This window comes from Canis lupus, chromosome 20, assembly GCF_003254725.2.
Source record: "Canis lupus dingo isolate Sandy chromosome 20, ASM325472v2, whole genome shotgun sequence".
Lineage (NCBI taxonomy): Eukaryota > Metazoa > Chordata > Mammalia > Carnivora > Canidae > Canis > Canis lupus.
Window position 1 is genome coordinate 47,804,994 of NC_064262.1, and position 22,959 is coordinate 47,827,952.

At 38.8% G+C, this 22,959-nt stretch overlaps 1 protein-coding gene across 1 annotated transcript; it reads left to right on the forward strand.

Annotated features, from left to right (window-relative positions):
• Nucleotides 1–13,402: 13,402 nt before the first annotated feature.
• LOC112666881 (olfactory receptor 7A17-like) lies at nucleotides 13,403–14,335 on the forward strand. The gene has a single exon (XM_025458362.1). The coding sequence runs from the start codon at nucleotides 13,403–13,405 to the stop codon at nucleotides 14,333–14,335; it is 933 nt and encodes a 310-aa protein (XP_025314147.1).
• The last annotated feature ends 8,624 nt before the right edge of the window (nucleotides 14,336–22,959 follow it).

Here is a 22,959-nt window from a genome sequence, read left to right on the forward strand (position 1 = left end):
AGGAACTCATGATCAAAATTAAGGTCACTCATTGTAATTTGCATCTTTGTATTTCTGCATCCTTTTATTTCACATAAATTCAAAATTTCATTCTTTTTTAGTGCTATCCTCTTCAGCTTCCTCAAGATTCATATCAACATAAAAGATGAAATCTTTTTTTATTTATTTTTTATTTTTTTATTTTTGTAAATTTATTTTTATTGGTGTTCAATTTGCCAACATATAGAATAACACCCAGTGCTCATCCCATTAAGTGCCCCCCTCAGTGCCCATCACTCAGTCACCCCCACCCCCCGCCCACCTTCCCTTCCCCCACCCCTAGTTCAAAAAGATGAAATCATAAATGCATCTGAGGATGTACACATGTGAGTGAGCTTATTTGAAAGTAAATAGACACATAACATCTTGTGCCCTCTTTAATGCCCATCACCCTGTTACCCTATCCCCCTATCCTCCTCCCTCCAGCAACCATCAGTTTGTTTCCTAGAGTTAAGAGTATGTCATGGTTTTTTATCCCTCTCTGAATTTAAATTAAAAAAAAAGAAAGTAAGTGTCTGCAAACACACACATATACAAGAAACGACCATTACCCTCAAGTGTTTTCTTTAAGGTAAAAAGGAACTTCTGCACATTTTATTCATTCCCAAAAATGTCCATATAAATTGTTTAGAATCCCACGTTGAACTTCTGCACATTTTATTCATTTCCAAAAATGTCCATATAAGTTGTTTAGAAGCCTACGTTGCCTTCAGAAATAAGGAGTGTGAGGCTCAGGATTCTTAAAGGTTTAGTAACAAGTTAACAAAGGAGTTAAAACTTATGTACAGATTTAAATTATACACAATAGAAACTTGCACTGTGTACTCTTCATTTTCATATAGGCCCTTTAATTCACCGAAGAGTACCCTTGACATATGTAGGTTATTGGGTGTAATTATACTCCAATGATTTATTCTGTGGAAATAATCTAATGGTGCCTGGATACAGGTAGGATCCAGAACAAAGGTAGCTCATTCTCACTTAAAGGGGTGTGAGATGCCACTTTTAATGGGGAAGAAAGTCAAGAATTAATATGGATGTATCAACAATGGAATTAAATTTAAATAATTCATGATAAACCATTTTTTTCTATGGATAGAAGATTAATCTACATATGGAAATGTAACAATAAGAGCATACATGCTGGCTGAGACAGAAGAGCATGACAGCCACACACAGCACCATCGTTCACCCTTAGAAAAACTATGTAGAGATTCTGACTCAACTCCAGATCCATGAGAAGCCCAGCAGAGATCAGAAACACTCCCTGGCATGTAATTCCATTTGATTATAAAAGGTATTGTGATACCACTTTTGCCAAGGACAGTCTGTTATACAGCAAGAGCTGACTGATGCAATAATCCGAGTGAACAGAGATGAGGCAGTTAGAACATGTGCTGCATGATCTGACTTTAAGAAGAGCAGTCATGATCATTCTGTGATTCAAGTTTATTTCTGATGACTTTATGAACAAGTGACTATATGTGGGCTCCCTGCCAGGTAACTGGGAGAGTTTGAAGCACATGCATGTTTCTGCAGAAACACTGGTGAACCTAAACCACAGGAATGGCAGTACTTCCAACTCTCCAGTGAAGCATCCTCTGATCATACAGGTGGAAGAGATTTGAGGGCAGGAAGAAGGTATGAAATGGGTGATGATGATACTGTTCATTTGCCATTCCTTAGCATTTGTAACAAGTATTGGGAAAGGGGAGTTAATTCATGTAACAATAGAGAGAGTCATATTAGGAGGTACGGGTGGAAGTTTCGAGTAGAAAGGGGAAGGTAACTTGGTGATAAAACATATTAGACACTAAACAATCCTTCACATCAATGAATAAATCCCCTCAGTTGTGGACACAAATTATCTATGCTTCAATAAATAGATGCACAGCATGAAAGAAAAATTTGGATAGTACTAAAACCAGAGGCTTGAAATGTTGCACTGTTATAATTATTAAATATTTTTATTTTTAATGCCAGTATAATTAATATCAGTGTTATACTAGTTTCAGTGACTCAGCAATTCTATACATTACACACTCGTCATCATAAGTGTACTTTCTTTAAATTAAGATTGTATTTATTAAAAAAAAGATTGTATTTATTTATTTATTTGAGTGAGAGAGAGCATGGGGAGGGGAAGATGGAGAGAGAGGATCTGAAGCTGACTCCTTACTTAAGAGGAGCCTGATATTGGGCTTGATCTCACAGCCCTGATATTATGACCTGAGCCAAAACCAAAAGTCAGATGACAAACCAACTGAGCCCCCCAGAATCCTCTTGATAAGTGTACTTTAATTCCCTTCACCTATTTCATCCACCCCCTCCACCCACCTGCCCTCTGGTAACCACCACTTTGTTCTCCATAATGAGGAGTCCGACTTTTTGTTTGCCTCTTTTTCTTTGTTTGTTTTGTTTTGTTTCTTAAATCCCATATGTGAGTGAAATGATATGGTATTTGTCTTTCTCTGACTGACTTATTTCACTTAGTACTATACCTTCTAGATCCATCCATGTTGTAAATGGCTTCATCAAAATAAAAGTTCCTGCACAGCCAAAGAAACAGTTAACAAAACAAAAAGACAACCTACCTAATGGGAGAAGAAGATATTTTCAAATGATATATCCAATAAGGAGTTAATATCCAAAATACTTAAAGAACCTATATAAGTTAACACCAAAAAATAATTCAATTTTAAAATGGCCAGAAGACATATACAGATATTTCTCCAAAGGAGACATCCAGATGACCAACAGATATATGAAAAGATGCTCAACAGCACTCATCAACAGGGACATGCAAATCTAAATCACAATTAGATATCATCTCATATCTGTCAGAATGGCTAATGTCTATATAATGGGAAACAACAGATGTTGCTGAAGATGTGGAGAAAGGGGAACTCTCTATGACTGTTTGTGAGAATGCAAACTGATGCAGCCACTCAGAAAACAGTGTGAAGGTTACACACACACACACACACACACACACACACACACACACAAAATAGAAAGACCCTGTGATCCAGGGATTCCACTCCTGGGTATTTATCCAAAGAAAATGCATTGTCATATTTGAGGTGATCTCTGACACTAAGATCATATCAGGTCAATCTATTTATTCATATTTGTCTTCCATGTAGACTCTATATGTGTGCTAATCAGTGTTTGCCCGTAGCTATTGTAGGCATTCTGGACACCGAGGTGAATAACAGAATGAAACAAGGAGGCTAGTTACAAAACACAGTAGCATGTTTGTAGAGAAAGTGCCTGACATGAAGCTTTTGATTTCTGAAGCATCCATTTCAAGGACAATCATGTTGAATAAACACACTGTCTGGTGTGGAGCACTATTATCAGAGAAGCACTCAGGTTGCCTCAGCCATGAAGTACCTCTCTACAAAGCCCAGGATAACCAAGATACTGACACATGAATGACCTGATTTTCCTTTCTGTGCCAGAATTTCACTCTTATGTTTTGAACTTGTCAAAAAAGAGTGAACCAGGGAACCCTAGCCACTTGGTCCATGGACCCCAATAAAGGCATGGCTCCCAGTTGTGATTTGCCTTAAGTTAATTTCTTTGGTCCTATATCCATATAGACCCTTTGCTTTCTTTCTAGTCAGAAGAGATATCTTCCATCCACATTGGATGTGAATCAGCTATGCTAGTGCTCCAGATCCTATCCTCAGCCATGGTCCACTAGCTTTTCCCTTTCAACTGTATCATTGAAACTTAATTATTTATGATAAACTGTACCTACAAAAGTATATTGTTTGACACTTGTGGTGAACGCTGCATAACATAAAGAGTTGCAGGTTGAATTACTATGTTGAACATCTAAAACCAAGGTAATATCAGAAAGGGAGACAGAACGTAAAGACTGCTAACTCTGGGAAACGAACTAGGGGTGGTAGAAGGGGAGGAGGGCAGGGGGTGGGAGTGAATGGGTGACGGACACTGGGGGTTATTCTGTATGTTAGTAAATTGAACACCAATAAAAAATAAATTAAAAAAAATAAATAAAACCAAGGTAATATTTTGGGGAAACTCTACTTCAATAAGAAGAATTTTTAAAATAAAATATACAACTTGCTGCATTGAAGGTATCATACAAAATTTAGAAGCATATTCAGAATGATTCCATTTACCTGATTCCATGTCCAGAAAGTGTACAATAAGAACTACTTTGTTCTGTAACTTATTAAAATTTAATGCCCCTGAGCCTCAGTTTTCTTATTTCTGAAGATAACATGGGATAATTAAACTCATTTCAGAGGGCTACTGTGGGAATAAATAAATGTGTGGTCATATTTTGTATGTTCAAGAACAAGAAAATGTTCAATGGTGAAGAGTAAGATGTGTGTGTATGTGTGTGTGTGTGTGTGTGTGTGTGTTTATGCACATTTTTCTTTCAGGTAAGCATAGGCATTCATATGCACACACACAGATTCATTATTAGGTGATCCCTTTCACATACAGGTAAATTTGGAGAAAGTGGGAGAGGATAAGAATTGAAAGAATGAACATTTGGATTAATGTGAAAGTCAAAGTATGTAATTATTTGGACACACAGATTTAAGATAGAACAAGTGGCCTTGATGATTAATTTTTCTACCTTAGTGACTGAAGTCAGTAGGTCTCATGGCATGGGAGATTTTTTTGTACCAGCTATTGGGGTGGACAACTCCAAAGTGACTTCAGATTGCTTTTTCTACCTAAAGTGGGATTTCAACACCAAATATCCTTACCCAAGAGAATATAAATAAATAAGATCCAAGGCTGAATTCATTGCCCTTGAACAGTGTTATTGGATAAATGTATTGGTTAGATTGTTATTGTGGTTGTAACAAATTACCATGCTGCTGCCTTAAAACAAACCAGTGTGTTTTCTGACAGTCCCTATTGTCCTTATTTTGGGTTATATTTTAATTAGAAATATAAATGCATTAAAATATCTGGAAGTCAGAAGTCTGAAATAGGCCTCTCTGGGCTAAAATCACTGTCTGCAGAGAAGAGTTCATTCTGCAGGTCTGGGGGGTGAATATGTTATTTTTCCTAATCCAGCTTTAGAGCCACCGATATTACTTGGCTCTTGTGCTCTCTCTTTATCTTCATTTTTTTTCTTTTTTTTTCTTTTTTTTTTAAAGGAAACCAGTTCTTAGCATTGTGTTTATTTGTATACATTACCAAGTACCCTCCTGCAGCCCCTGGAATGCTCTAGGGGGACAAATTTCTCTGAATCTACAATAGCAGCTGTCCTACTGTCTCCGTTTGCCCAGTCAGTCTCTGTCCCTTTCTGCTGGTTGCCCTTTATTTTTTGTTTTTATTGAAGTCAATTTGGCAACATACAGTGTAACAGCCAGTACTCATCCATCAAGTGCCTTCCACAGTGCTCACCCAGTTACCCCAACCTGCCACCCACTTCCTCTTCCACAACCCTTTGTTCATTTTCCAGAGTTAAGACCCTCTCATTATTTATCTTCCTCTCTAATTTTTCCCACTCGGTTCCCCTCCTTTCCCTTATAACCGCTTTCACTATTTCTTATATTCCCCATATGAATTAAACCATATGATGATTGTCCTCCAACTGACTTCCTTTACTCAGCATAATACCTTCCAGTTCCATACACATCAAAGCAAATGGTAGATATTTGTCCTTTCTGATGGCTGAGTGATATTCCGTTGTATATATAGACCACATTTTCTTTATCCATTCATCTGTCAGAGAACATCATGGCTCCTTTCACAATTTGGCTGTTGCGGAAATTGCTGCTATAAACATTGGGATGCAGGTATCCTGGCATTTCACCTCATCTGAATCTTTGGGGTAAATGCCCAGTAGTGCAATTGCTGGGTTGTAGGGTAGCTCTATTTTTAACTTTTTGAGGAAATTGGACACAGTTTTCCAGAGTCACTGTACCAGTTCACATTCCCAACAACAGTGCAAGAGGGTTCCCCCTTCCCTACATCATCTCCAACATTTGTTGCTTCCTGTCTTATTAATTAATGTTTTCCATTCTCACTGGTGTGAGGTGGTATCTCGTTGTGGTTTTGATCTGTATTTCCCTGATGGCTAGTGATGCGGAGCATTTTCTCATGTGCTTGTTGGCCACGTGTATGTGTTGTTTGGTGAAATGTCTATTCATGTCTTTTGCCCATTTCATGATTGGATTTTTTGTTTCTTGGGTGTTGAGTTTAATAAGTTCTTTTTTAGATATTGGATACTTGCCCTTGATCTGATATGTCATTTGAAAATATCTTCTCTCATTCTGTAGGTTGTCTTTTAGTTTTGTTGACAGTTTATTTTGCTGTGCAGAAGTTCTTTATCTTGATTAAGTCCCAATAGTTCATTTTTGCTTCTGTTTCCTTTACCTTTATAGATGTATCTTGCAAGAAGTTATTGTGGCCAAGTTCAAAAAGTCTGTTGCCTGTGTTCACAATGTGGCAGGATATAAAATCAATGCACAGAAATCAGTGACATTTTTATACACTAACAATGAGACTAAAGAAAGAGAAATTAAGTAATCAATCCCATTTATAATTTTATCCCAAAACATAAGATATCTAGGAATAAACCCAACCAAAGAGGTAAGGATCTATACTCTAAAAACTACAGAGGGGCAGCCCTGGTGGCTCAGCGGTTTAGTGCCGCCTTTAGCCCAGGGCCTGATCCTGGAGAGGAGAGCTGGGATCGAATCCCACATCCAGCTCCCTGCATGGAGCCTGCTTCTCCCTCTGCCTGTGTCTCTGCCTCTCTCTCTCTTTCTCTTTCTCTCTCTCTCTCATGAATAAATAAATAAAATCTTAAAAATAATAAAAATAAAAACTACAGAACACTACTGAAAGAAATTGAGGAAGACACAAAGAGATTGAAAAACATCCCATGCTCATGGATTGGAAGAATAAATATTGTGAAAATGTCTATGTTGCCCAGGGCAATTTACATGTTCAATGCAATCCCTATCAAAATACCATGGACTTTCTTCAGAGAGTTGGAACGAATAATCTTAAGATTTGTATGGAATTAGAAAAGACCTTGAGGACCCAGGGGAATATTAAAAAGGAAAACCAATGCCAGGGGCTTCACAATGCTGGATTTCAAGCTGTATTACAAATCTGTGATCATCAAGACAGTGTGGTACTGGCACAGAAACAGACACATAGATCAATGGAACAGAATAGAGAACCCAGAAATGGGCCCTCAACTCTATAGTCAACTAATATTCGACAAAGCAGGAAAGACTATCCACTGGAAAAATGATAATCTCTTCAATAAATGGTGCTGGGAACATTGGACAGCCATGTGCAGAAGAATGAAACTAGACCACTCTCTTTCACCATACACAAAGATAAATTCAAAATGGTTGAAATATCTAAATGTGAGACAAGAATCCATCAAAATCCTAGAGGAGAAAAAGGCCAGTGACAGACATAGAACCTCAAAATCTTTCTTTGACTCTGAGTCTTCTGCCTCCTTCTTCCACATTTGAAGGACCCTTGTGCTCTATTGAGCCCATCTGTTCATCAGAGTAACTTTATCCTAGGATCAGCTGACTAACAATGTTAATAGCATTTGTAACCTTAATGTTCCCTTGCCATGACACAGGACACATCCAAAGATTCTATAGGTTAAGATGTGGAAATACTTTGAGGACATTATTCAGCCTAATAAAACTCTTTTTCAGAGGTATATTTGATGTCAACTCAGGGTCTTTCCCTTTGAAGAATCAAAGATAGAATATATGTCAGACTCTAAGGTGGTACTTAGACTTTTTTTCAAAACCACACATGCGGAGAATCACGTGGCTTATTTATTAAAAATAAGCTGTAAATGGTAAAGTAAACCCTCAGCTAAATAAATTCAATATCATCTCAAGGTTAAAAAGTACAAGGAGGTTAGACCTCTGGAAAGCAGTCAAGTTCATGAAAATGAGAAATGAAAACTGGTTTCACTTGACTTCTAATCTGGTCTCCCAGGAACAGAATATTAGCAGGAAGATTTTCCATTCTGTCCAGACCAGTGGCCCAGGGGGAATGAAGTATTTTGAGATGGGAGTAACAATGGAAATGTGTCTAATGAGCAGAGATAGGGGGCTGTTAATATCTTCTCTGCTGCAGAACTTTAGCATGTGAAGCCTTGGACTGGTCAAGGCATGGTGGTTATTTTTCCGTTCCTATGTCTGGATGGAGGATTCATGCTTCACTTCTTCCTGCTGTCCTGTCTGGAAACAGAGCTTTGGTCTCCATCACTAACCATCCGGGAAGGAATTTGGACCTCCACACAGAGATCTTCATGCAATAGACCCCCAGGTGAGTCTGAATGCTCAGCAGGTATTTCAAGAAAGGATCAGAGAGAATGAAAGCTGAGAACATTTCCTGTGGTCAAATGAGCCTAGGGAGACTCATTTATAATTAATTTATGTAATGTGTTCAAAAGAGAAGTGCCCATTGGACTCAGCAATACAGACATCGTTGTTGACAGTATATGGTGGGAATGGAAGTCCAGTTGGATGAGATAAAGAAGGGATTGGAGTACATAAAATGGTTCTAGTGAGATTAGAATATATGAAATGAGTTTTGCAGCTAAGGGGAGTAGGAAATTAGTGTTAAGGTTGGGGATGTGTGTGATGAACTTTTTAAGATGGTGTTTGTGAGCATGTTCTGTATTTATAGAAAGCCCCAGACCCATGCAGGCAGCTAACAGCATCGTTCATGAGACATACATTTCTCAGAATCTTCTTTCACATTGAGTATTCACATAAGAAATTGTATTTAATATGCAAAAGGAGATATTGCTAACTGCTTTACTTTGTAATACTTCATTACCAAGAGATGTGGAAATGGTGGAGACATTTGTGAGGTAGAAGAAACTCAGTCAAGTCACTTCACTAGTGATAATCACTGCTTTACTCACAGGAAAGAACTATACTGTAAGCTATTTACATGTACTGATGACCACTGTCTGCCATCCTAGGAGGATGGGTACTGCTGTCCCCACTACCTGAGTAAGGATATTCACATTTGGAATGGATTGATTGTCTCTCCCAAGTTCAAACAGCTTATTTGTGGTAAATCTGACATTCAAAACCTGCCTTTCTGATTCCAAAAATTTTGCACTTAAAATCATTCAGAAAAGTTCATTATTTCATTTTCAAAAATTCCCTTTTATTGTCATACATTGTATATTTTCTGTTGTAAAATGTAGGTTTATTCCCTTTGCACATTTTTAGAGGGATATTCCATGAGTAAAATATCTTGACATCATAAAAATACGACTCCTTTCTTGTTTAGATACGTTGTCTTTTCCTGCTTTGTTAATTATTCTGGGCAGCAAAGAGATGTGAACTGGGGCTGCCAGAACCAGGGAAACTTTCTGCTCATCACAGTCTCTCAGGGACTGCCTGAGCTTATTAGATATCTTTTACCCTCTTTGTCCATTTCTTTCCTCTATGTGTTTTGGGTTCCACTTTTTTATGTTTCTTTAAATACAGAACACAAAGAGATCATTTTAAAATGGAATATAAATAATAGTGAAAGGAAATATAAGGGAAGGGAGAAGAAGTGTGTGGGAAATATCAGAAAGGGAGACAGAACATAAAGACTCCTAACTCTGGGAAACGAACTAGGGTTGGTGGAAGGGGAGGAGGGCGGGGGGTGGGGGTGAATGGGTGACGGGCACTGAGGGGGGCACTTCACGGGATGAGCACTGGATGTTATTCTGTATGTTGGCAAATTGAACACCAGTAAAAAATAAATTTATTATAAAAAAATAAAATAAAATAAAATGGAGCCCTGTGTTTCCATGTCCACAGATGGCTTATTAACTAGAATTTAAGTATATTTATACGTTCTTCAGGGTAAAGGTAATCAGATATTGACAGCTTACCTCTTATCATTTCTTTCAAAATTATTGTGGCTGAGAGTGAGAAATGCATGATAGTAACCCAGTGGCAGGAGGCCAGAGCACACTGTGTGTTTGGGGGGTGGTATGTGTGAAGGTGCTGTGTACGTTTGGTTATATACTTGTGTGTTGTGGGGCATGAGCAGATCTCAGGGCAATGGTACCCAATTTCATATACTCCAATATGTGATTCTTAAATTCTATAATGTTAAAAAAATGGATGGAAAAAAAGGAAAGGACCTACTTCTATTTATAGAATTCCTTGGAACATAATTAGTAAAATGCAAAGAACACCATGTGAGGGAAGGACTCCCTGTGTCTTGAAGTCTCATCAGTGGCAGGAAAGGCACATTGTTCCTCAACTTTCTCTTCCACCACCTCTCATCTGTCTCCCTCTTGCTCATCCCCTCACACTCTGACTTCATTCTGAGATTGGTATATCTGAAGTAAGGGCCTTGTGCAGGGCCTTTGCTCTGTTTGCCCTGCAGGACACATACCTCCTCCAGATATCCTCCTGCTTCCTGCTTAATCTCTCTGGAAGCCTCTGTTAAAATGTCACCCTATAGGTCACCCTAGACCCCTATTAAAACTTAGCATCTCCCCATCCATTCCTTCATGGCACCTGTCACCATCTGACATAGTGTGATAAGTGGGAACTATCAGAAAGGGAGATAGAACATGAAGACTCCTAACTCTGGGAAATGAACTAGGGGTGGTGGAAGGGGAGGGGGTCGGGGGGTGGGGGTGAATGGGTGATGGGCACTGAGGTGGGCACTTAATGGGATGAACACTGGGTGTTGTTCTGTATGTTGGCAAATTGAACACCAATAAAAAATAAATAAAAAATAAAAAAGACAAAGTTCAAAAAAAATAAATTCCACTTAGTTAACATGCAGTGCAATATTAGTTTCATGGGTAGAATTTAGTGATTCAGCAATTCCATGCAAAACCAGGGGCTCACACCACAAGCGACCTCCTTCATCCCTACCATCTGTGTCACCTATCTCCCCACCCACCTCCCTCCAGCCACCCTCAGTGTGTTCTCTATAGTTAAGAGTCTATTTCCTCATTTGGCTCTCTTGCTTTCCCTTGCTATGTTTGGGTTTTTTTGTTTCTTAAATTCCACACATGAGAGAAATCATATGATGTTTTTTTCTCTGACTGACTTATTCACTTAGCATACTATACCCAACTACATCATTGCAAATGGCAAGATTTCTTTATGGATGAGTAATATTCCATTGCATGCATATCTCACATCTTTTTAAAAGATTTTATTTATTTATTCATGAAAGACATGCAGAGACATGGGCAGAGAGAGAAGCAGGCTCCATGCAAGAAGCCTGATGTGGGACTTGATCCTGGGATCCTGGGATCACGCCCTGAGCCAAAGGCAGACGCTTAACCACTGAGTCACCCAGGCGTTCCTATACCACATCTTCTTTATCCATTCATTATTCTATGGACATTTGGGCTCTCTCAATAGTTTGGCTATTGTTGATAATATTGCTATAAGCATCAGGGTGCATGTACACCTTGAATTAGTTTTTTTGTATCCTTTGGATAAATACCTAATAGTGCAACCTATATAAAGGGAGAAGATATTTCCAAATGACATGTCTAGTAAAAGGTTAGTATCTAAAATCTATAAAGAATTTATCAAACTCAATAACCCCAAAACAAATAATCCAGTTAAGAAATGAGCAGAAGACATGAAAAGACATCTCTCCAAAGAAGACCTACAACTGGCCAACAGACACATGAAGAAATGCTCAACATCACTCTTCATCAGGGAAATAAAATCAAAATTACATTGAGATATCACCTCACAGCATCAGAATGGCTGTAATTAACAACACAGGAAACAACAGATGGTGGCAAGGATGCAGAGAAAGAGGAAACCTCTTGCATTGTTGGTGAGAATGCAAACTGGTACAGCTACCCTGGAAAACAACATGGACGTCTCTCAGAAAGTCAAAAATAGAACAGCCTATGATCCGGCTATTGAACTCCTAGGTATTTATCTAAAGGAGGTATGAACTGTTCTTTCTTAGTACCCGATGCTTCTTTGTCCAAAAGACATCAGTATTCAACATATATTGCTCAAATGCAATAAAGCATTTCCAAATAAAACTGTATTAAGTGCCTTCTTAGGAAAAAGGCTGAGTGGATAGGAATTCCTAATTAAAGATGTGAGGGGACATCCATTAAATGGGATCAGATCTATAAAAAAATAGGTATTTCTTTCTTCATAGCAAAATATAAATTCTACCATGTAATTCTGTTAATAGTGCCCATTTGGTACAAATCAAAAATACAATGAGGCATCACCTCACAACTGTCAGAATGGCTAAAACCAACAACACAAGAAATAACAGCTGTTGGTGAAGATGTGGAGAAAGTGGAACCTTTTTGCCCTGTTGGTAAGAATGCAAACTGGTGCAGTCACCCAGGAAAACAGTATGCAGGTTCTTCAAAAAGTTAAAATAGAATGACCCTATGATCCAGCAATTGCACTGCTAAGTATATACCCAATGAATAAAAAAATACTAATTCAAATGGATACATGCACCCCAATGTTTTTAGCAGCATTATCTACAATAGCCAAACTATAAAAACACCCAAGTGTCAGCCAATAAAAGGTATGGATAAAGAAGATGTGATATATATATATATATATATATATATATATATATATATATATATAAAATATAGTAATATAATATATGGTAATATTCCATGAATATTATTCATTCATAATACAGAATAAAATCTTGCCATTTGGAATGAAACAAATGGAGCTAGAGAGTATTAAACTAAGCAAAATAAGTCAGAGTAATACAAGTACTATATGATTTCACTCCTGTGTAGAATTTTTTAAAGATTTTATTTATTTATTTGAGAATGAGGGGGAGAGAGAGAGAGTGGGAACAAGGTGACAGGTAGAAGAAGTAGACTCCCCACTGAGCAGGGAAGTCAGATGTGGGACTTGATCCTGGGACTCCAGAATCATGACCTGAGCTGAAAGTAGACACCAAACTCAGTGAACCACCCAGGTGCCCTCATGTGTAGAATTTAAGGAAACAAAACAAATGAGCTAAGGGAAAAGAGAGAGAGAGTGGGGGAGAGAGAGAGAGAGAAAGCAAGCAAGAAACTGACTCTTAACTATAGAGAACACATTTCTGGTTACCAGAGAGGTGGTGGTGGAGGGATAGGTGAAATAGGTGATGGGGTTGAAGGGCATTTGTGAGGAGCACTGCCTGTTGTATCAAAGTTTGAATCACTATACTGTACACCTGAAATGAATATTACACCGTAGGTTAATTAACTGGAATTGAAATAAAAACTTGAAAAAAATGAAAAAAAATAAAGGGCAATGAATAAATAAAAAGGAGCCCATTTGTTTAAAATTTGTTATGTTATTTTTTTTTCTTCTCTTGTAGTCCTCACCATCACATGGAACCTGGAAATGATACACAAATTCCAGAGTTTCTTCTTCTGGGATTATCAGAGGAATCAGAACTACAGCCCCTCCTATTTGGGCTTTTCCTCTCCATGTACCTGATCACTGTGTTTGGAAACCTGCTCATCATCCTGGCTGTCACCTCTGACCCTCACCTCCACACCCCCATGTACTTCTTCCTTGCCAACCTGTCTTTTGTAGACATCTGTTCCATCTCTACCACCGTCCCCAAAATGCTCCAAAACATCCAGACTCAGAGCAAAGTTATTACCTATGCAGGTTGTGTCACTCAAATATACTTTTTCTTACTCTTTGCAGGGTGGGATGACTTTCTCCTGGCTGTGATGGCCTATGACAGGTTTGTGGCCATCTGTCACCCCCTGCACTACACAGTCATCATAAATTCCCAGCTCTGTGTGCTGTTGGTTCTGGTGTCCTGGATCATCAGTGTCCTGCATTCCTTATTAGAAAGCTTAATGGTGTTGCAGCTGTCCTTCTGCAGAGAGGTGGAAATCTCCCACTTTTTCTGTGAAATTAATCAGGTGGTCCGACTTGCCTGTTCAAACACCTTTCTTAATGACATGCTGATGTATTTGGCAGCTGTGCTGCTGGCTGGTGGTCCCCTTGCTGGGATCATTTACTCATATTTTAAGATAGTTTCCTCCATACTTCGGATCTCATCAGCTCAGGGCAAGTATAAGGCATTTTCCACCTGTATGTCTCACCTCTCAGTTGTGTTCTTATTTTATTGTACAATCCTAAGAGTGTACCTTAGCTCTGCTGTTCCCCAGAGCTCCCACTCAAGTGCACTGGCCTCAGTGATGTACACAGTGGTCACACCCATGCTGAACCCCTTCATTTATAGTCTGAGGAACAGAGACATAAAAAGGGCTCTGAAAAGAATCTTTGGGGTTCCAGTGATGTAAGGGCCAATCGTCCTGGGGCTGACGAAGTGCCCATGATTGCAGGGCTCACAGCCTCAGAGTCAGGAACTGCCATTCTTTGATTAGACTGGGGATATGGAATCTGTTCTTTCCATTTATTTCCTGGAATTTCCATTTGTTTGAATTCAACTTCTCCATGCATTTAAGTAATACATTTTGTTAAGCTTCTACTCTGTCTGATACACAGGTTATCTTTTGTCTATTTTCATACATTCCTAAAGATTTCCCCAATCTTGGGTCACAAATGCCTAGAAATTTTTGTATCTTACATGGGGCAAATTAAATTTCTTAAAAATAATTTCATTTCATATGACTTAAACCATGCCAAGTAAATTTTCTCTAGATCCCCCAAAAAGACTAATCATGAGTTGTTTTCTTCATATGGAAGATACTACATTGGCCATTAAGGCCTTCACATAATTTTATTGTAGATGAGAATACAGAACCACAGTTTTTACCTCAAGTCTGTCAGTCTTTTCCACCATTACCTTCACTCCTCTTTCTGATGATGTGGACTCCAACACTGGTCCTTTTACATCTCAGGCTACTGACAAGCATGCTCAGGCTTAGAAATCCTGGTCATTCCCTTGCACCCATGTGCTTATGGACATTCCTACAGATACTTCTCTGACCAGAGCTCCTGCTGTGGCTGGACTTGTCCTTGGGCTCTTACTGTGACTGTGAGACAGGCCTCATCAACACCCACCTGAGAATTGTAACAAAACAAGGTTTATTCTTTACAGGAGGTGGAGGGCACTTGGGATGCCAAAGACCATTAGGGGAGGTCTCAGAAGGCGAGACATGGGTATTGAGAGGGAGTGAGAGAGAGCCGTGCTGAGGGATCAGACTTTATTGGGGTCCACGGCCAGAGTGTTTAGGGGTTTGTGGGTTCACACTTTAAAGGACAATTTTATATGAGTAGGATTTGGGTGCTGATGGGGAAAGTAGGGTCACTCATGTGTATCTAGTTTACCCAGGGCTTTCTGAAGAGGTACTTCATGGCTGGGAGCATACTAAACCTTAATCTGTTAATTGTGTCCAGCACTTGACAATATGTTTACTGACCTTATTGTCTTTGAAATGGATGCCTCAGGGTCAATAGTTTAATGTCAGACATTTACATTAAAATAAAAAAGCTTAATCAGTCCTAACTGGTTTCCTGATTTTATTCTGTGATTCAGCAAGGTTCCTTGAGAAAGCCTACGATGGCCCCTGGCAAACACTGATTAGCAAACATGTATGTCCCAGTGGAGTCTATATGGAAAGAAAAATTTGAATAAACACATAGACCTGATATGTAATTAGTGTGAGGATGACCATAGATACGGTGAAGCAAAATTTAAAAACATTCATTTTGTTACTACACAAATATTCATTTTTTCTTATTTTGCTTTATTTTACATCAGAGTTCATGCTGTTCATGTATTTGTGGAAGCATGGAAGATTGCAGTCCACAACTGAGGGGTTTATTCATTGAAGTGAAGGATTGTTTAGTATCTTGAATGTTTTAATTTTTTTTATTTTTATAAATTTATTTCTTATTGGTGTTCAATTTGCCAAAATATAGAATAACACCCAGTGCTCATCCCTTCAAGTGCCCACCTCAGTGCCTGTCACCCAGTCACCCCCACCCCCCGCCCACCTCCCCTTCCACCACCCCTAGTTTATTTCCTAGAGTTAGGAGTTTTTCATGTTCTGTCTCCCTTTCTGATATTTCCCATTCCTTTTTTCTCCTTTCCCCTTTATTCCCTTTCACTATTTTTTATATTCCCCAAATGAATGAGACCATATAATGTTTGTCCTTCTCCGATTGACTTATTTCACTCAGCATAATACCCTCTAGTTCCATCCACGTCGAAGCACATGGTGGGTATTTGTCATTTCTAATGCTGAGTAATATTCCATTGTATACATAAACCACATCTTCTTTATCCATTCATCTTTCGATGGACACCGAGGCTCCTTCCACAGTTTGGCTATTGTGGACATTGCTGCTATAAACATCGGGTTGCAGGTGTCCCGGCGTTTCATTGCATCTGTATCTTTGGAGTAAATCCCCAGCAGTGCAATTGCTGGGTCATGGGGCAGGTCTATTTTTAACTCTTTGAGGAACCTCTACACAGTTTTCCAGAGTGGCTGCACCAGTTCACATTCCCAGCAACAGTGCAGGAGGGTTCCCCTTTCTCCACATCCTCTCCAACATTTGTGGTTTCCTGCTTTGTTAATTTTTCCCATTCTTACTGGTGTGAGGTGGTATCTCATTGTGGTTTGCCATCTTGAATGTTTTATTACCAAATTGTCTTCCTGTTTCTATTTGAAAACATCCAGTGCTGCCTGCTAATATGATTCTCTCTATTGTTCCACAAAATAACTCCCTTTTCCTAATATTTGTCACAAATGTTAAGAAATGGTGAATGAACAATATTAGTATCATCCATTTTGTGCCTCCTTTCCACTTAGAAATTTCTTCCACTGGAATGCTTCACAGGAGAGCTGGATATCCTGCTGGTCGTGTGGTTCAGGATTATCAGTTCTTCTGCACAAATGTGCATGTTGTTCAAACTCTCCCAGTGACTCTGAAGGGAGCCCCCATGTAGTCACTTGTTTATAAAGTAATTGGAAAGAAACTTGACTAATAGAATGATCATGTCTGTTTGTCAGGTCATATGCCACAAATAAAAAGCAGCACATATTCTAACTTCTTCATGAATGTTTGTATGGATTATTGTGTCAGTCAGCTCTTGCTCTGTGACAGGTAGGCATTGTCAAATGGGATATCATACTGATGCAGGGTGGCTGAGCACAATGGTCAAGAAAGAATTCTTGAGACATTTATATGGTTGCAATAAGGTGCTTTTTATTATAGCATGGGGACAGAACCTGTGGGCAGAAAGAGCTGCACCAGGGTTGTAGGAGAGAATGATTCTGTACCTTGAAGTTTGTGGATGGAGAGAGGTAGAGCTAATGTAAATTTCTAAGGAATTTCTGTATGCTGAATGTGAGGGTGGCCTATTGTCAAGATAATCTCAATTTTAGTCTCTAATAAAAAATCAAATTTAAGGAAGCTATGAGTTCCTGGAGGAGTGTGATGGTCTGCATGTCTCAGGGATTTACCAGTGGGCTTCAAGTTGTAGGGAAATTGACTTTTAGTTAAATTTCTCTTGCCTTTGTTCTCCTTATTAGTAATGCCTTTACAATCAAATGGCATTATATTCTGGGAAACATTTCTTTTCCTTTTTGGTATACTTTTTTATTGGAGTTCGATATGCCATCGTATAGCATAACACCCAGTGCTCATCCCGTCAAGTGCCCCCTCGGTGCCCATCATCTGGGAAGCATTTCTGATATCTTTTGAAGTCAAGTATGAATGACTATTGTGTTTGTAAGCTTCATCCATGATGTTATGTGCGGCTATAGTGCTCTTCTGTCTCAGCTATTTATGGGCTCTTGCTACTACATTTCTATATGTAAGGTATTCCTCTATTTACAAATTAAATGAAGTTATCATGTGAATTATTTGAATTTCATCCCACTGTTCCTACATCCATACAACACTTGCTATCCTTCCCTGTTAAAAGAGCTCTATCACAAATCTTCAATGAAGATTCAGCTACTTGTGCTCTAGATCCTTCCCTTTGTCACAGCATAGATATTTTCCCACTTAATTAAATCATTGGAATATAATGACATGCAGTATACTACATATTTAGAGTGTACAATTTAATGAATTAAAGAAGCTACAGAAAAAAAATAAAGAAGCTACAGAGAATGGGGATCTTGCTTGGATAAGAGCAATTTGCATTCTAGGAACCCAATTAAGTAGAAAAAAATTAAATTGATTTGGAGATATTTTGTCCCACCAGCTGGTACATGAAATCCTTATGACATAAAGGTGAGTGTGGTCTGACTCTGAGGCCTTTGAGGCAATGACAAAGAGAAAGGAACTCAGGATCAAAGTTAATATCACTCTTTGTAATTTACATCTTTGTATTTCTGCATCATATTTTACGTACATTCAAAAGTTCATTCTTCTCAGTGCTATCCTCTCCAGCTTTCTCAAGATTCCCTTCAACAAAGAAGATGAAATCATAAATGCATCTCTGTGTGTACATGTGAGTGAGCTTGTTTGAAAGAAAATATACGCAGACACACACATACCCAAGATACAACCATTATCCTCAAATGTTTTCTTTGAGGTAAAAAAGGAAGTTCCATAAATTTTATTCATTCCCCACAATGTCCATATGAAGTTATGTTTATTATTTTATTATTTTTTTAAAGATTTTATTTATTTATTCATGAGAGAGAGAGAGAGAGAGAGAGAGGCACAGACATAGGCAGAGGGAGAAAGCAGGCTCCATGCAGGGAGTCCAACATGGGACTCAATCCCGGGTCTCCAGGATCACACCCTAGGCTGAAGGCCTAGGCTAAATCACTGAGCCACCCAGGCTGCCCTGAAGTTATGTTTAGAATCCCACATTACCTTCAGAAAATGATACTCAGGATGCTTGAATTTTAATAATTCCCTAACAAACCAGTTAAACCTTATATATAGTCTTAAATCAAGCACGAAAAGAAACTTGCAATATGTACTTTTCATTTTTGTGTAGATACATTAATTAACCACAGCATACCCTTTACATAGGCAGGTTATTGTGTATTACTATACTCCAATGATTTTACTCAGTGGAAAAAATCTAACGGTGCGTGGGTACCGGTAGGATCTAGAACACAGATAACTGATTCTCACTTAAGAAGGGTGAGAGATACTGTTGGACCCAGGAAATTTAACAAAAATCCCCTACCCCTGGACAAGCAGAGCAGGACTAACTCCATTTTGTGCTACACCTGCCACCTCCTGTATCACCCCCACACGATCTGCTTATTAGATGTAATTCAATTGGCCACCTGCGGGTGGACCGACATGACTGTACAACTTTCTGCGTATCCCATTGGCCACTGGTCCCTATAAAGCTGCTACACCTCTTAGTCTAGGGGTCCAAGTTCCTGCTCCGCTGTGTCGGGTATACTTGGACCCAAGCTCAAGCTTGTAAATAAACCCTCCTGCACTTGCATCGGTGTCGGCTCCTTGGTGGTTTCTCGGATTCACAATCTTGGGCACAACAATACCACTTAAAATGGGGAAGAACTGAGGGGGGCACTTGGCGGGATGAGCACTGGTTGTTATGCTATATGTTGGCAAATTGAACTCCAATTAAAAAAAAGTAAAATAATAGTTAAAGGGAGTAGAAGGGAAGGGAGAAGAAATGGGTAGGAAATATCAGAAGGGGAGACAGAACATAAAGACTCCTAACTCTGGGAAACGAACTAGGGGTGGTGGAAGGGGGGGAGGGCGGGGGTGGGGGTGAATGGGTGATGGCCACTGAGGGGGGCACTTGACAGGATGAGCACTGGGTGTTATTCTGTATGTTGGCAAATTGAACACCAATAAAAAATAAATTTATTATAAAAAAATAATAAAAGTAGATTAAAAAAAGTAAAAAAATGGATGTATGAACAATGGAATTATATTTAAGTAAATCACATGATAAACAAGTTTTTCAATGAATATAAGATTAATCTACATATGGAAATGTAGTAGTAAGAACTCATATCAGGGGCAGCCCAGGTGGCTCAGCGGTTTAGCGCCACCTTCACTCCAGGACGTGATCCTGGAGACCCAGGACTGAGTCCCACGTCAGGCTCCCTGCGTGAAGCCTGCTTCTCCTCTGCCCCTTTCTCTCTCTCTCTGTTTCTCATGAACAAATAAATCTTAAAAAAAAAACCAACTCATATCAGCTGAGGACAGAAGAGCACTACAGCCACACACAACATCATGGTTGAGCCTTAGAAACACCAGGATGAGCACTGGGTGTTATGCTATATGTTGGCAAATTGAACTACAATAAAAAATATACAAAAAATAATTTACTTCTTCCTTGCCAATTTGAATGCCTTTTATTTCTTTTTGTTGTCTGATTGCCCTACCACCCAGCAATTGCACTGCTGGGGATTTACCCCAAAGATACAGATGCAATGAAACGCCGGGACACCTGCACCCGGATGTTTCCAGCAGCAATGTCCACAATAGCCAAACTGTGGCAGGAGCCTCGGTGTCCATCGAAAGATGAATGGATAAAGAAGATGTGGTCTATGTATACAATGGAATATTACTCAGCCATTAGAAACGACAAATACCCACCATTTGCCTCCACGTGGATGGAACTGGAGGGTATTATGCTGAGTGAAGTAAGTAGATCAATCGGAGAAGGACAAGCATCATTATAAATGGATGCATGGCCTGCAAAAAAAATATTTTGGATAGTAATAAAATGGGTGATTTGAAATGTTGCACCCTCTTAAATATTTTATTTGTTTATATTTTTGTAGTTCTTAACTATTTTTTTTAGTTCTTAAATATTTTATTTTTTAAATTCCACCAAGTTATAGTTGTACAGGTTAGTTCCAAGTGTACAATATAGTGATTCAGCAACCCTATACACTACTCAGTACTCAACCCTATAAGTGTACCCTTAATCCTCATCACCTAATTTACCCTTCCCCCATCTACCTCCCCTCTAGCAATCATTGCTTTGTTCTCCATATTGAATAATCTGTTTTTTTCTTTGTCTCTTGTCTGTTTGTTTTGTTTCTTAAATTCCGCATATGAATGAAATCATATGGTATTTTTCTTTCTCTGACTAACTTATTTCACTTAGCATTATATCCTCTAGATCCATCCATGTTGTAAATGGCTACATCAAAATAAACATTTTGGCACAGCAAAAGAAACAGTCAACCATACAAAAAGGCAGCCCACTTAATGGGAGAAGATATTTTCAAATGATATATCCAATAAGGGGTTAAAAATCCAACATACAAAAAGAACTTATACATATTAATACTAAAATAATTAATAATAATTACAGTAAAAAGTGGTCAGAAGACATGGACAGACATTTCTCCAAAGGAGATATATACAGGTGGCCAAAAGACACAGGAAAAGATGCTCAACAGCACTCACCATCAGGGAAATGCAAATCAAAATCACAATTAGGTATCACCTCACACCTGTCAAAATAGCTAAAATCAACAACACAGGAAACAACAGATGTTGGAGAGGATGTGGAGAAAGGGGAATCCTCTTGCTCTGTTGGTGGGAATGAAAATTGGTACAGCCACTCAGAAAACAGTGTGGAAGTTCCACAAAAATAATAAAAATAGAAAGATCCTGTGATCCAGGGATCCCATTACTGAGTATTTACTTCATAAAATGCATCCTCATATTTGCGATCCTCTCTGACATGAAGAACATATCAGGTCAATCTATTTATTCGTATGTGTCTTTCCATGTAGACTCCTTTGGGACATGTAGGTTTGCTAATCAGTGTTTTCTAGTGGCTATGGTAGGCATTCTGGACACCTAGATGAATACTAGAATAAAACAAGAAGACTATTTTTATTTATTTATTTTTTTTATTTATTTTTTTTAATTATTTATTTATTTATTTATGATAGGCAAACAGTGAGAGAGAGAGAGAGGCAGAGACACAGGCAGAGGGAGAAGCAGGCTCCATACACCGGGAGCCTGACGTGGGATTCGATCCTGGGTCTCCAGGATCGCGCCCTGGGCCAAAGGCAGGCGCCAAACCGCTGCGCCACACAGGGATCCCAAGAAGACTATTTTTAAAGCATAGTAGCATGTTTGAAGAGAAAGTGCCTGACATGAAGCTTTTGATTTCTGAGGCATTTATTTCAAGGACAACCATGCTGAATAAACATCATTAGATACGGGAAACTATTACCAGAAAAGCACTCAGGCTGCCTCCATTTATGAAGTACCTCTTCAGAAAGCTCTGGGTAACCTTGATACTGAACCAGTAGTGACTTTCATTCTTATGTTTTAAAACTGGTCAATAAAGAGTGAACCTAGGAATGCCTAGCCACTCTACACATAGGCCCCAATAAAGGCAGGGCCCCCAGTTCCAGGTTTTCTTTCTCTTGTTCTGAATCTTAACCTCTGCACTTTCTATCTCTGTCATCCAGCCTCTGTGACTAATATACCTGGTTTTGTTAGAATTCTCTGATGGGTATTGCTGAGGTGTGTCTTGCATCAGAATAAGAATCCAAGGGTTGGTGCAGCCTCAGCAGAGGTTCTGGTCAGGCAAGACTCTGGGGCAATGTCAACAAACACATGGGGAAGGGGGAGTGCTCACACTTTCCAAGCTAGTGTATCCCTGTCAGTTGCCTGAGATGTAAAGGGAACTATGCTAGAGTCCACATTATCAGAAAAAGGAGTAACAGTAGAGATGTAAAAATATTGACAGACTCTAGGTAAAAAACAGAGGTTTTGTATTCTCCTTTCCAGTAAAGTTATGTGAAGAGCTTAGAGGTCAATGTAGTATCTTCCATATGAAGAATACAACTCATGATTATTCTTTTGCTAAATCTAGGGAAAATTTACTTGGCATAGTTTAAGTCATTTGAAATTAAATTATTTTTAAGAAATTCAATTTGCCCCATGTAAGATACAGAAAATTCCAGGCATTTGAGATCCAAGTTTGGGGAAAACATTGGAACATATGAAAACAGACAGAGTGGAATGC